Source organism: Mirounga leonina, unplaced genomic scaffold (genome assembly GCF_011800145.1).
Source record: "Mirounga leonina isolate KUSES-001 unplaced genomic scaffold, KU_Mleo_1.0 Mir_96, whole genome shotgun sequence".
Lineage (NCBI taxonomy): Eukaryota > Metazoa > Chordata > Mammalia > Carnivora > Phocidae > Mirounga > Mirounga leonina.
This window is the reverse complement of record NW_023270871.1, coordinates 125,539-140,738: the sequence shown is the minus strand read 5'-3', so window position 1 is coordinate 140,738 and position 15,200 is coordinate 125,539. Positions and strand designations below refer to the sequence as shown.

Genomic DNA, 15,200 nt, shown 5'->3' with positions numbered 1-15,200 from the left:
CAGTGATCCACACCTGTAGACTCCATAGTAACCTAAAGTTGCTCCCTTTCCTGAATTTTCATCTGGTTGTAGAGAACCCCCAGATCCCAAAGTAGGAATAAGATTCATCCCAATTCATTCTTCTCCTTAATTTTTAAAATCCAAATTTTTAAAAAAGATTTTGTCTATTTATTATTTGAGATTGAGAGAGAGAAGGAGGGAGCAGAGGAATAGGGATAAGCAGATTCTGCTGAGCATGGAGCCCAATGTGGGGCTCAATTCCACCCCCCTGAGATCGCAGCCCAAGCTGAAATCAAGAGTCAGATGCCTAACCGACTGAGTCACCCAGGCACCCCTCAATATCCAAATGTTAAGTCAAGCCCTGACATTTAACCTCCCAAAGAGTTTGTGGCTCTGCCCTGTTGTCTTCATTTCCACTGTCCTGTCTTGATTCAGTCTCTCATTTTCTCTCCTTGGCGATTGTAATTACCTAGTCTCCCCCCATTCAAATTGTTGCTCAGGTTATTTCAAAACAACACAGATCTAACCACAGCTCTGCTCCGCTCTTAGGGTCCACGGACCACAGGATGAAGTCCCAACTCCTTTGTGTGGCATTCCTTTGTGATCTGAGTCTGGCCTATTCTCTGAATGCATCCCTTTCAGAGTGAAGGTGCCAGTGTTAACACATAGACATGGGCGAGGCAAGACCCATTGAACCCCTCCCAGATTTGGTGCCGTGTACTGAGTGAGATGAAAAAGATTAGCCCGCAGAAATTAGTAAGATAAGTTGTCTGACCTTGAGGAGCTTGTGGTCTGGTGGAGGAGGCAGACAGAACAATTTCAATACAGTGAGATCAATACACAAAAAGACATGTAGAAAGACCTTTTGAGGAGGCAGTTAGTAACTGTGCTTAAACACAATGAGCAAGACTTAATAGAGAAGGTCAAGTTGGTGCAAAAACTCATGACCCCTCCCTCCTAACTCGTTCCCAAGTTATGCCAATTCTACCTCCTGAATATCTCTAAAATCCACCAAGTCCTAGGTGACTGCAATAGTTCTCCCACTGCTCTCCTTTCCTGGAGTTTGACTACTTCTCTCAACTCTGATCCATCCCCCAAATGCAGCCAAAGTGACCTTTGTAAATGGAAACTGGATTGTGTTCCTCTCTGATTAAAATATTTCAGTCACCCCATTCCCTACGATGAAGTTTACATTCTCTAAAATGGCTTAAAAGGGGCCTCAGGATTCATCCCATCTCTTGTTCTCTGGCCTTATCTCTTAAAATACTGTTTTAATCCTCCATTCTGTAACCCAGAGTTCTACCTGCGTGTATGTTGGTCTTTATCACTAATCTTTCATATTTTGGGACCTCACCTTCATATTTTTTGTCCCTTTATATTTCTGCATTTTGTGTAATTTATTTATCTTTTGACTCACTAGGTCTCTCTTTAGGTATAACTACTCCTCTATTTAAGCTGTCTGTTGACTTCTTAATCTTATTTATGTTTTGTTTTGTTTTTTTACTTTTGACAGTTTATTTGGTTATTTTTCTAATTTTTCTCTGTTATGGTTTCTTGTTTCTAATTCAGATTTTCAATATGATCTTTCATTTTTTATTTATATTTGAGACATTTATTTTGCAATTTATGTTGCATAATTCCAGAATCCTAAGTCTATGTGGAACTGTTTCTCCTATTTGGGATTTTTTTGTAGGTCTCTCTTATTATAGATGATTTCCTTGTCTTGATTTTTGTTTTTATTGTAAGCTGTTGGTTGTGAAACTTCCTATCAAGTTATTCTTTAAGGCTGAGATGGCTGGCACATTCTTCCAGAGAGCATTTGGGGTCAGTTAAAATAAATTATTGGTTAGATGTTGTTTGACTACAAGAGTTGTGTGAGGGCCAACATGGGTACAAACTCTCAGGGGTAACATTTACCATGCCTTCTAGAGTTAAAATCAAAACAGACACGTTTCCCAGCTGTATCCCCAGGTTTCTCTTAGTTCACCATTTCACACAGGGCTAGTCCTTTGGGGTTACAGTCTTTATGAGGTCTCCATTCCAACTTTCCATGCTACTCAGGCCCAGGTCATTGTCTCCAGCACTCAGGTGACCATTAAAACTAAAGTCTAAGTGACCAGGTTTGTATCTCTAGATCTCCAACATTTTTGCTACATTTTTAGCCTCTGAGGATTTCTCTTACCTTCTTGCCAACTCAGGAATGCATTTAAAATATTTCTACCCACAATTTTAGATGTTTTACAAAGGTAAGGATTTTCCAGGGTATCCTGTGGTTTACTGGACACAGATCACCCTGATTACCTCTGGTCAATTACTGTTTCATGCTCTGTGTTTATCCATGTACTGAACAGCCTCAATCCCTAAAAGTGCTGTGGGTTCTCCACCACCTCCTGAGCTCTGTATGCTCTGGTTCCTCTGCACCATCCCTCCTATTCATCATTTGGAGCTCAGCTTAAACATCATTTTGCATTCTATTCTGTGTTTTCTTGGACAAAGACTTTATCAGATGATATTATAGTTGCTTTCTATTTATCTGTGCCCTCACCTCACTCTGAGGGAACCTTTCATTCCTGACATTCAGCAGGGCCTGGCACGTAGATAAGTAGAGCGAAGACTTGAGATAAATGAATGAAGACTTCAGATTCCTGCATATTGCAGCCAAGATAACCTAATTGTTTTCAGTAAAGAAAAAAAAAAACTAAAATACCAGAGAATATAATATTAACCTTCTTTGTTAAAGCCTTTTTTAAATCTTGAAACAGTTTACAACTCAAAAAAGTTGGAAAAACAGTACAGTGTTTGTGTACCCTTTACCTAGCACATCATTCTTTATAAATGCATAATGAAATTATAAGAAAGTTTAAAAAAAATCCTCGGGGGGGAAAAAAACTAAAGAAGGGAGTGATAAGCACGTTGAGGCTGACGGGGAGAAAACCAGAGAGCCTTAATTTTAACATCCAGTGGCAACAAATGATGACATGCACCCCTGGAGCAAGGCAGGGAGTTGGAAGTGAGACCCTTACACAAAGCTGGGGGACTTGAGGAGAGGGGAGCTAGAAGAACTCATTGGCAACAAAGGTAAAGATGGCAGAGAAGCATCTTTTATCTCAGCTTGGGTTTTGAGGGGGAGGGATGCTGGTAGATAACTTTCTCACTAGCAAATACTTGACCACAGGCCAGCCTCACTGATTTTGAGTTCAAATTTATACTCTCGTGTGGTTATAATGGAGGATAGTCGGAAGAAAGGCAGACGGGCAAGGCCCACCCCTCTCCCCCAGGGGAAACTACCATTAAAAGGAAAAAGACCCCATGTTATTATTGTCCACCACCCTGAAAGGAGACCTCTCCCCTTTCCCACGTGAACAACTACCTGAGAAGTAGATGAGCATGTAGACAAAAACCTGATTGGGTGACAGGCACACGGAAGGTTAATCAGATAAAGACAGCCCGCCAACAATCTCATAAAAACCCCTAGATTTAAACGCCAAAATGCCAACCCTCTCTGCTCCCATCCCTCTTCGGGAGCTTTGTACTATCCCCAATAAACTTTGTTCTGCTGTCCACCACTCTTCATCTGATCTACTTCTTCATTCTTTGAAGTGGCGTAAACTGAGAACTGTAGGCACTAAAGGAAAAGAAATCCTGAAACAGAGAACCCTTATGCCAAAAAAATTTAAGATAAACATATTTCTGACCTGGTAAAACCATGGGACACCTGGTAGAAACAAAGATTAAAAACCTGCCTTGGAGAAACCAATGCTCAGCTAAGATGCAGAAAAATCTCCAATAGATAAAGCTTCTGATTAGATGAATTCATCATTCGTCTTCTAATTCAAAATTTAAAACAATCTACAGCTAAGTGAAGAGAGATAAACCATCAATGACTTAGGATAAGTGAATATTTTAGGTAAGGATAATAAAATGAATGCCTAAAAGAAGAGTTACATTTGAGAAAAGGAAAAATATACTAGAAGATATTTGTAAGGTATATATGAAAAACAGTTACAGCCTCTAGAAATGAAAAATATGGTCACTGATTTTAAACTCAGTGTTTGGATTAGACAGCAGACTTGACACAGTTGAAGAGAAAATCAATCAGCTGGAATTTAGAGTTGAGAAAATTACCTCCCATCTCACTTGAGTATTTCCCAGAGTTGCATGATGGAAAACCAGACTTTTTCAACTTCTATATACAAGAAAATGGACAGTTCAAAAATATAAAAGTGAAGTTGAGATGTGAAGGACAGAATGGGAAGGCTCATGAGCAGCAGTTAAGAGTTCCAGGAGAGAACAGCGGTAATCAGGGAGAGGCAAAACTTAGATCAAGATTGAGAATTCTCTAAAATTGTGTAAAGATATGAAATCTTATTTTAAAAAACATTGAATCTAGAACATAGTTAAATAGATGGAATGATGGATGATGGGTGGATAGAAGAAAGACTAAAAGGTGGATAGGAGCAGCGGAGCCATTTCTGATGATATGTAAGAATCTTGTCAACTTTCCCTTGTTCCTACTGTAGGAGGAGAAACAATAGGGAAGACCCGTTTCACTCCCTGGCAGATAAAACAAGCTGGCTACCTGAGTCATAAGTAAATAAGCTTAGGCTGTCTAAGTCGAATAGTTTCCGTTTCCTTCAGTGAGCAGGCTCAAGTTATAACCGCCCAACTGTTTGTAATCAGAGTCCTTTGTGCATAGTTTGCTTTGGCCCTTGATGGTTGCTGTCACCAGTTACCCTACCTGAGGTCACTGATGCTGTGTCACCCATACAGAAATTAGTCTCCATTCCTAGGAAATGCGTTTTATCTCCTATTTTCTTTTTTTTCTTTCTTTTTTTTTTTTTATTTGACAGAGAGAGAGATAGTGAGAGCAGGAACACAAGCAGGGGGAGTGGGAGAGGGAGAAGCAGACTTCCTGCCGAGCAGGGAGCCCGATGTGGGACTCGATCCCAGGACCCTGGGATCATGACCTGAGCTGAAGGCAGACGCTTAACGACTGAGCCACCCAGGCGCCCTATCTCCTATTTTCTTATTGCTTAGTAGACTATACCACTGTGTATGAATGATGGCAAAGCCCAAATTAAGTTTGAATCGAGAGTTCTTGAATGAGCCTTTCTTCTCACTCTTGCTCACTGCCAACAGCAGCATCATTGTGAGTCTGTGGGTGACCGAGTGTGTATTTCACCATCCCTGTAGAAATGCTTTTGTGCGAGTGTTGAAAATCCCAAAGAGTACAATTTCACACTTGTTTTCCAGAATGTCTGTCAGACCCTGTGGTGCTCAGTGAAAGGCTTTTGTCGCTCTAAGCTGGATGCCGCTGCAGATGGGACCCGATGTGGTGAGAAGAAGGTGACGTGTTGGGCTGAGGAAGGAAGGTGGGAGTGGGGTGGGCCCAGGGTTCTTGGGAGGAACAGGGAGAGGGCCCTGGAGAGCAGCTGTCTGGGTGAATGGAGGTCACACAATCAGACTAGCCAGGGAGAAGGATTCTATTTCCATGACGCCTTTTGAGCTTTCATCGGAAACCGTGAAGGAGAGAGGGCTGAGGCCCAGTCCCACACTTCACTTGCAAAACATCTGTCCCATCTTTTCTTGATGAACGTCTGCAGATTTTATGGCCAATAACATCTGCTGAGCTTATTATCACCCTTCATTTTGACTTCTTCCCCCCTCCATGTTAAAAACTGAAAAGGCAAGCCAGTGGCTTCTGCCTTCCAAAGATGCTGCATTTGAGCCACTTGTTATCTTCATTCTCATCATCTGATCGGACTACATTTCTTGAAATTCTGCCCATTTAACTGAGGAGGAAAGCCAGACACCCAAGAATTCAGATGATAGAAATCCTGCAGACTGCTTGAGAGCAGGGTCATGTGTGCTGCTCAGCAAGACCAGTTGAGCTTGTTGTGAGCCTAAGATCCAGACATTTAATGTGTATTTTTATGCAGCTTAAGAGTGGCATGCTCCATCACCAAGATTATAGAACTTGGTCACAATACACAGTGACCAGAAATAATGAGGAAAAGGAGGCCAGCAGAGAAAACATGCCCAAATCCTCAAACAACCAAGTTGCATTGTCTTTTCTTTCTTTTTTGTATGTTCGCCTTCTTAAACTGACAGTTGTGGGAGGATGGCCTTGAAGAGAAAGGAATTTTTTCTGAGCCACAGCTAGAACTGCAAACAACAGATAGAGTTAACAGGGAAGCAAAAATTGTTCTCGATATTAGAAAGAACTTCAACTAGTGTTTTTTGGCAATGAGTGGACTTTCTGCAAGAGGATGAGGTATCTGCTGCCGACATGAGATACCCACAGAGGCTACAGAGAAATGTTATCTCAATGTCAGTCTGCAAAATGTTTGTTTATGGTCTGCAGCAAGATAAGGAGCTTGCAGCAAAAAGTAAATCAATTACATTACAAAACAACTGTGTTACTAAGCAGACTGAGCCGCCGTGCACGTCACAGGAAGACTTTCTCAGTGAAGGAAGCGGTGTGTGGATTTGCCTTCTGGCATGCCTTCTGCCAACCTCACCGAATTGGCTGACTGCAACAAGGCAGCATAAAGATCCCTTCGGTCCCTGACATTGTCTGATTCTAAAACCCAAGACTCTTGGGGGACATTTTTTTGTAAGCCCTTCTTTGTTCTCCATATGCTGTGTGACCATAGGAAGGCTGTTTGCTCCGGGAGAATTGGGTTTAGACTTCTGGGGTTCTTGGCTCAGCTTGCTATGGGAACCTTCATGACGTATACATCTCCTGCCTCTTCCCTCCCTAGTGGTGTATGGCTGGCAAGTGTATCACAGTGGGGAAGAAACCAGAGAGCATTCCTGGGGGCTGGGGCCGCTGGTCACCCTGGTCCCACTGTTCCAGGACCTGTGGGGCCGGAGCCCAGAGTGCAGAGAGGCTCTGCAACAATCCTGAGTAAGTCTGGCCAAAACTATTTCCCTTCCTTCCACGAGCGCCAGAGACCAATCTTGGATAACGTGATGCCAGTGAGCCCAAGCCTCCTAGGAGAAATTCAGTGGGCTCCTAAAGACTAAAGGGAACCAGAAGATTCTTAAAAATATGGTTCTGTTTTGTTTCGTTTTGGTGTGGCACTGGATGCATACTAGAACTTGGGTAAGTAAGCTGATTCCATCATTTGGAGAAATAAGCAAATTTGCAAGAGTATAGTCTATGTGAAAGGTCTTAGGAGACTATGCAGTGAAATCCTTCTAGATAACATCACTCCGTCAGTGAGAGATTACTTAATACTCAATTTTGTTCCTAAGACTGTAGCTTTCTTTCAATCATAATGAACGTTTAATTTTATAAAAATAATTTTCTTCCCTTAAGTAACTAATAAAATAGTACATTTTTGAGGATAATTATTTTGAATGTTTTAGATAAGGATTTTATGAACCTTAAGCTTCCATATTAGCCATATTAAAGGTTCCATAGAAGTTATTTCACAAAGCGGCTTTCAATTTTTTAATCAAAGTGCTTAAGTTTTTCATTATTTTAAATTTGTATGATGCTACTATATATGAATTAAATTTAAATTCCCTTGCTTTCCAAATATATATGACATTCATATTTTAGAAAAAAGATTTTATTTATTTATTTGAGAGAGAGAGAGAGTGAGAGAGAGCATGAGCAGAGGGAGAGGGAGATGGAGAGGGAGAAGCAGACTCCCCGCTGAGCAGGGAGCCTGATGTGAGCAGAACCCTAGGATCATGACCTGAGCTGAAGGCAGACGCTTAACTGACTGAACCACCCAGTGCCCCCCAAATATATATGACATTCTTAACTTCATTATTTCCTGGTATATGAGTTCCCAAGTAAAATTTTTAAGAAGTGTACATATGATGCCTCTGGTAAGTAGAAAATATGTTAAGCTTCTTTTACTTAGATTTTCATTAGTCTGCACTGAAGAGTAAGAGTCTCTTTTTCTTTTTATAGGCAAATGATAAATGTGATTACAATCTCATTGTAATGAGATACTGATACCCTCAGTATCTCAGTTCCAAATATTACTCCTCCTTTTTATTAATAAATATATTACTATATGTAATATGTGTGCATGTATATATACACATCACTATATATATTTAATAAAAATACATAATAAATTTCTCCTAAAGATTAAATTAATATATATAAAGAGTTTAACACAATACCTACTACATTAAATTGTCCATAAATGGTAGGTATTATAGTAGTTATTATATCTTTTCTCATTTACCACACATATAAGTGTACCTTTGAGGAATTTGGATGAAATTGTTTTTAAATCTTACTCTTTGATAAAAGTTGCTTTTGTTTAAATACAAGATTTCTGTGGCTTCAGAAATTAGAAGCCAGGGATTTCTTATTTTTGCAGAAAATCTTCATTTTATGGGTTATTTCCATGTGATAAGAAATATGATTTCCATTTTAGAGATCAGGAAATGTAGGCGATTTGCTCTGGGACCTATTGTTAGTGCTCTGTATTCAGTCACCGCTGTCTACAGCCTCTCGGGAGGATGGTCAGTAATCTGTGGTGGTCAGAAAGGGACATCTTTGTTGAGGAACTGTAGGATGAATCTCTAACTTGGCCTCATGAGAAAAATGGTTCTAACACCCATCTTAGAGACCACAGTTTGTCATAGAGTCTTCTCAGGTGAGTGACCAAGTCTGATCTCCGTAGCTGGTTTGCTTAAGTTTGTTGAAAACAATGACAATGGAAAAACAGCCTCAGATTCAGTTGTGTGCTTCAGGTTATAGATTCAGGCCAGTGCATGATCAGCTGACATTGAGACTCTACCCTTGATGTTGGTCAGGTGTCTAGTGAGAAGCCAGCAGGGCTTGTAAAAGGCTTTCAGTGATGTTTGTTGGATGGAAATGAACTGGAGAGGTGCTGAGTCATAGAGTGTCACTCTATCATCATGAATAGAAAACCGATCTAACCTCAGATATCATGGACAATTCTTACTACCTTTTACATGGAGTCAGTGAAAGTGAACTGTCTTGGTCAAAGCTCTTTTATGTTCGAGGAACAGAAGCCTATTCAAGCCACATTGAGAAAGGGAGGGAGGGAAGTATAGAAAAATCTCATAGGTATTCAAGGAGAGCAAAGTATAGCAGAACCTCACGAGAAGTACAACTGCAACCAGAAATGAACCCGACTGCCAAGGTTTGAGGTCTCTGTCCCCCTAGATTGTATGGTCCGGCAATAAAACAGTGGATGAGCGCTCAGGCTATGGATTAAAGCAGATAAGGGTTTAAATCTTGGCTCTCTGTCAGCTGGGCACTTTGGGAAGATGTCCTACTTTCCCGTGCCTTTAGAATATTATTTCATTTAGGCTGCTCACTTGCATGCTTTCTGCCTTTTCACTGAGAAGCCACTTCCATCCATCCTTTAAGGCCATTCTCCAGGACAGTTCCGTGAGTTCTTTCCAATCAGCCTGACTTCCACTATTCTCTTCCTTCTTCAAACTCACATTGTACTTACAGTCAGGGATACATAATTGCTCTTAAATTTTCTCTTATTTATTATATAGATGATTTTTTTTTCTCCTCAAGATTATAAGCTTCTAGGAGACACAGGGCATGGGTTGACCTTTTTTTGGACTCTGTCCTCCCTGGAAATGATGTTGAGTACATTGTATAAATACTTGTTGATTATTATTTATAATAATCCAACAATGCTGTCATTTTGAACTCTTACCCTGTGTTAGCTACTCTACTAAATCTTTATGCATTGTCTCGTTTAGTCCTCCCATCTTGTGAGATAAGAACTATTATGCTCATTTCACAAATAAAAAAAAATTGTGGCCCAGAGAAATAAGATAACTTGTTCAAAATCATCTAACTAATAATACAAAGTAAAGCAGAATTCAAACCCTAAGCTATTTGAGCCCATTATGCTGCATTGCAAAAGTAGACACAATTCCTGATTTCAGATGCAGCAAGGTGGAGACAAGAAGACATACATAGATTGCTTGGAGCTTTGTTAAAGGACAGAGAGTTCCTCCTCTTCTGTGACAGCAGTTCTGCTATATTTCCTCCTCCCTTTTTGAGTGAATAATTGATCCTGATGGGAAGGTTGCTATTGCCCTTGTGTGTATTGCAAAGGAAATAAAAGGTTGAGAAGGATTATTCTAAAATAAGATTAACTTATTTATTGATTGAATGTTTATTAAGAGCCTTCTGTACTCAAAGTATGACTTAGAGACCATAGATGACATAGAGCTTGGATTGGATCATCAGTGAACTGTGTTTTGGAGTGATAAGTATAGGAAGTGCATCTAGTAGGTACAATCAGGTGTCATTGAAAAAGAGAAAGAGTGTATTTCTGGCAGAAATCCAGGAAGAGTTCATAATGGAGATATAGCATTATTCTAGGTCCTGAAAGCATTGGTAGGAAGTGGTTGTTAGGATGAATTAAGTCAGGATCATGAGGGCCTTGAATATTAAGCTGAAGAGGCTGGACTCAGTTCTGTGGTCATTGGGTGCCATGAAAGGTTTTTAAACAAGAAACTAAAGTAATTAAGGTAATCATAAAAATTAGCCAGATGTGCATAGAGTAGATTGAATGAGGGCAAAGATGGGCAGAGGGGAGACAGGAGGAGAGATAAGGATTAGACTAGTTTGGTGATTGTGGGAATGAGGAGGAGGAAACAAATGCAAAGACATGACTGATGATCGGGCAGCTGATGGACAATGGGGTCAAAGGAAGGCAAAGGATGGAGGCTTCTGCAGTCTGACCACTTTTAACTTGCTAAACAGGAATTAGAGAAGGAGCGGATTTTGGAGGGAAAATGATGTATCCCTTCTCGGCGTATATTTTGAGTTTGAGTGCTCGCTTCGGCAGCACATATACTAAAAATATTTTGAGTTTGAGAGGCCGGGAAGATATACAAGCAGAAAAGATACACACGCTGTTTCAAATTAGGCCACTATAGACCTGGGCCTGAATGGTCGTGGGCAACAGCAACAGCCAAAAAATGTATAAAATTGTAAGAATTTAGGTAAAAGGTGAGTTTTGAGGGTAGAGCAGGGCGTGGTTTGGCGAAGAACAGGCGTGACCAGATGGCAAGGAATGTTGAAGGAAAAATGGTAGCCTCTAAGGAAAGGAAACGAACAGCTTGTCTGTGTCCTGCGTAGACCCAAGTTTGGCGGGAAGTACTGCACCGGGGAAAGGAAGCGCTACCGTTTGTGCAACGTCCACCCCTGCCGCCCGGACACGCCCACCTTCCGGCAGATGCAGTGCAGTGAGTTTGACACCGTTCCCTACAAGAACGAATTCTACCGCTGGTTTCCAGTTTTTAATCCAGGTAAGGAGCTATGACAGTATATTCCAGAGGTGGGGCCACAGCCATGATGAGAGAGCAGATTGCTGCGTCAGGGTGTCTGGGATGCCCTGCCAAGCTCCACAGAGAGTGAATTGCACCAGGAGGAGTTTTAGATCTTAGAAGTGGAAACGCTGGCTGGGTTAGGTTGATCAGTACACGTTGAAGGGTTCTGTGGAAAATAAAAGAGACACTTATCAAACATGGTGGCTCAGTTCAGAACAGCGGAGGTGCAGCTAAGCAGTCAGTGGGGCAAGCAGGAATTCAGTGCTGGATTGCTGATCAAAGTGCTCCTTGATGAGTGTGTGAACTGACTGTAATTTTGGCGGAAATTCAGAGAAGGTCATTGTAGGTTTGGAGTCCCTTCAAAGAAGACTGCTAAGGAAGTGTTGATGATTGTTAAGCATGAGAGGTCTTTCTACTGCAAGAAGGAACAGGGAAGGCATTTAAAATACAATCAGTCATTCCAGTTGACAGGAGGAAAAGCACAAGGAAAAACAGGATGGTAGGAATGCCTTCATCAGAAATAAATGAGAGCCAGCACTGGGCCAGAAATCAATATTTTGTTTGTACAGGACAGTATAAGAAGTGTAAAAAGTAAAATCAAGCATCTAAAGGATGCACATCTGGAGATGGGGACAAAACTGAGCTGGAGAATGAATGGAACATCAGCTTTGACAGTGTTTCCCCTGTGTAAGTGCCAGTTACACCTTCTCTTCTGAAACTGAAGAAGAATCATCAACCATTAGGTACAGATTAGCATCCAAAAATATCTGTGCAATGTGTTATTATTCAAGTAGAGAATGAAACAGAAAAGATTTTCCTGAGCTAAGGAAATTTGAGTCAAGGGAGTAAAGAATAAGCAAAATTTTCATGATTTTTTTTAAGTTTCTGAAGTTTCAGTGTGATAGAACACAAGAGGAATTGTGTGAATGAAAATTACATATTTGGACTGTTTAAAAAATTATAGAGTCAATTGTTTTTGAAAGAAAAAATAAGACTCAATAGTGCTTTGCCATTTTGGGTCTCGGAAATACCCTGATGGCTTTTGGTTGTCATGGGCAACGTTTGCTCCTTGCTCCCACACTGCTGAGCATCATTCATGCTCTAGGGGAGTGAGTCATTTGGTTATTGGGGCAATTCGGCTTCCTGACCCAGGCATTTGAATACAGCAGAACATGTGTATATACTCATGTGGACACACACACACACACACACACACACACACAACTAACTAATGATGAAAGGTATATCCAGTCAGTACTATCTGTATTTATATTTTGGACATTCTCTATTTTGTTGGAATTATTTGGGATAGTAGTACTGTAGACCCCGAATGAGCAACCTTCCAGAACTAAGACAGCATAGCTGCCCCAGCGTTGTGAAAGGGGCTTAGTTTGGGGCCCGCCTCCTGTCTGATGCAGGGTGGGGCTTTGAGCTGAACTCTGACAGCTCCAATAGCCGAACCTAGAATAAGAAGATCTGATTTGACTTGGGTTTTCATTCATTTACAAAGAGTTTGTTGTATGCCTACATATTGCATAGCAGAGCAATAGGTACCAAAGAAATGAGTCATAAAAGTGGACATAAACTTCACTCACTTTGGAGGGATTGTTTTGCATCTGTCACTGATATTGAGGCTGTGTAAACCAGAGGAGGGAATTCAGCTGAGTGCCATCTGCTGAACTCACCATCCACCTGGGCTGTAAGCCTCCCTCCTCCGTCCTCGTGGCTTTCTTGCTGGCTCTGGAGCCATTATTGAAGCATAGTAACTTAGCTGCTAATCCAGAAAGCTAATACCTTGACCAACACACTGATTTATTTCCCTCATTAAACTCTAACCTGCGGAGTTGTTATTTGCTTGGTTGATGGGCACCCCTGGTGGAGAGAAGTAGGTCGTTCATGTCAACAACTGTGAATGGAGCATTAATTCTGTGCCAGGCATGGAGCACTTTACCCTCCCAGCCTTATCATTAGAAGTCACCAGAGGATAAAGCAAACGTACAGCAGGGTTTTCAACCCACTCAGTGGACAGTGAGAAGTGTCTTGGGGAGTGACCTTTGGCAGATGTGCTAACTAGCCAATGACAGAAGAATCATAGATTTAAACATTTGGAATAAGCATAGAATCTCCATCAAATCTTGTAGTATTCCATGGAATCCCAGGGCTTCCAAAAATGCTTGATTCTAGTTTCATTTTTCAAAAAACTTTTTAAACTAGTCTTTAAAAGTGCACGTGATGTGATGAGCACTGGGTGTTACACGCAACTAATGAATCATTGAACACTACATCAGAAACTAATGATGTACTAGATGTTGGCTAATTGAACATAATAATTAAAAATAAAAGTGCAATAAAGAACAGTGCTTACACTAAAAAATATTATATTTCAAATTTTAACATACCAAAGACCACCAATGCACTGACTTACACAAATTAATTTGGCATTCTGCAGATCTTGGAAAAAAGTCTCCTGTCAACACAATTTAATTGAGAAATATCCTGAGATTGCAGGCTGAGTTGCTCTAAACTGTTCTTATTTGTAACTGTTTTCCTGTATGAGTCAAGATTTTTCAATACTGTGCAACCAAAAAACTCAGAAAAAAATTAGATGCTGCCATCAAGTCTGTAACTGCCATCCATAACTTGACTTCAAAATTTCCTTTTCATCTTAATAATTTCTTTCGATCCCACTGACTTATTTTTAGCCATTATATCCTTGAACTTACAAAATTTTGCTTAATAAAATCCTGACTTTAAATCCTTGCTTTATTTGCAAGATCTTGTTGGAAAAAAGAAAAATAATTATTCTACTTAAAAGATTTAAAAACTACTAATCTAGATCAACTTCCTTTCCAAGATAGACATTTTCTTTTCCAGCACTCCTGACAAAAAAAAATTATCCAAACTCCCCTTGATCACTTCCATGTAGGTACCAGTGTGAAGAGCTGCCATGATCAACTGCATTTTCTGAGCCAGTATTTATATAAGCATGCGATTCTATATTTTCTCACTTACCCCCTTCCCATCCTTGGAGGTAGAGAAGCTTAGTCTCAGAGGAGACGATAACTTATTCATGGTGACAGGATTTTACATAATACAGCTGGAATTGAAGCATAAGTCTGACTAAGAAGCTAAAAAATGAAATCTTGCCATTTGCAACAACGTGGATGGAACTGGAGGGTATTATGCTGAGCGAAATAAGTCAATCAGAGAAAGACATGTATCACATGACCTCACTGATATGAGGAATTCTTAATCTCAGGAAACAGACTGAGGGGTGTTGGAGTGGTGGGGGGTGGGAGGGATGGGGTGGCTGGGTGATAGACACTGGGGAGGGTATGTGCTATGGTGAGCATTGTGAATTGTGTGAGACTGCTGAACCACAGACCTGTACCTCTGAAACAAACAATACATTATATGTTAAAAAAAAAGAAGAAGAAGATAGTAGGAAGGGAAAAATGAAGGGGGGGAAATCGGAAGGGGAGACGAACCATGAGAGACAATGGGCTCTGAGAAACAAACTGAGGGTTCTAGAGGGGAGGGGGTTGGGGGATGGGTTAGCCTGGTGATGGGTATTAAAGAGGGCACGTACTGCATGGAGCACTGGGTGTTATACGCAAACAATGAATCATGGAACACTACATCAAAAACTAATGATGTATGGTGATTAACATAACATAATAAAATAAAATTTAAAAAAGCTGATAGATGATAGATTGATATAAATATAGATTGAAACTAATTTATGTAGGTTCTCAGGGACTTTATTAGCCTGTGTTAATAGAAATGTGTTTATATCCTGCATCTTCTATTAGGAAACGACCAGAGCCTGGTCTCAATGTCATCACTTTCCTGGAATCTTTCTTTTTAGATTTTCTTCTTTCTCGGAACACCCA

The 15,200-nt window shown here is 40.5% G+C and overlaps 1 protein-coding gene across 1 annotated transcript in view; it reads left to right on the top strand.

Annotated features, from left to right (window-relative positions):
- Window positions 1-15,200, top strand: part of LOC118006334 (A disintegrin and metalloproteinase with thrombospondin motifs 12-like) — a 298,264-nt gene that overhangs the window by 196,623 nt on the left and 86,441 nt on the right. Inside the window, exons 10-12 of the mRNA XM_034998952.1 lie at window positions 5,254-5,346; window positions 6,765-6,910; window positions 11,117-11,286. Of these exons, the coding sequence (XP_034854843.1) occupies window positions 5,254-5,346; window positions 6,765-6,910; window positions 11,117-11,286 (409 nt within the window). The remainder of the gene's footprint in view (window positions 1-5,253; window positions 5,347-6,764; window positions 6,911-11,116; window positions 11,287-15,200) is intronic.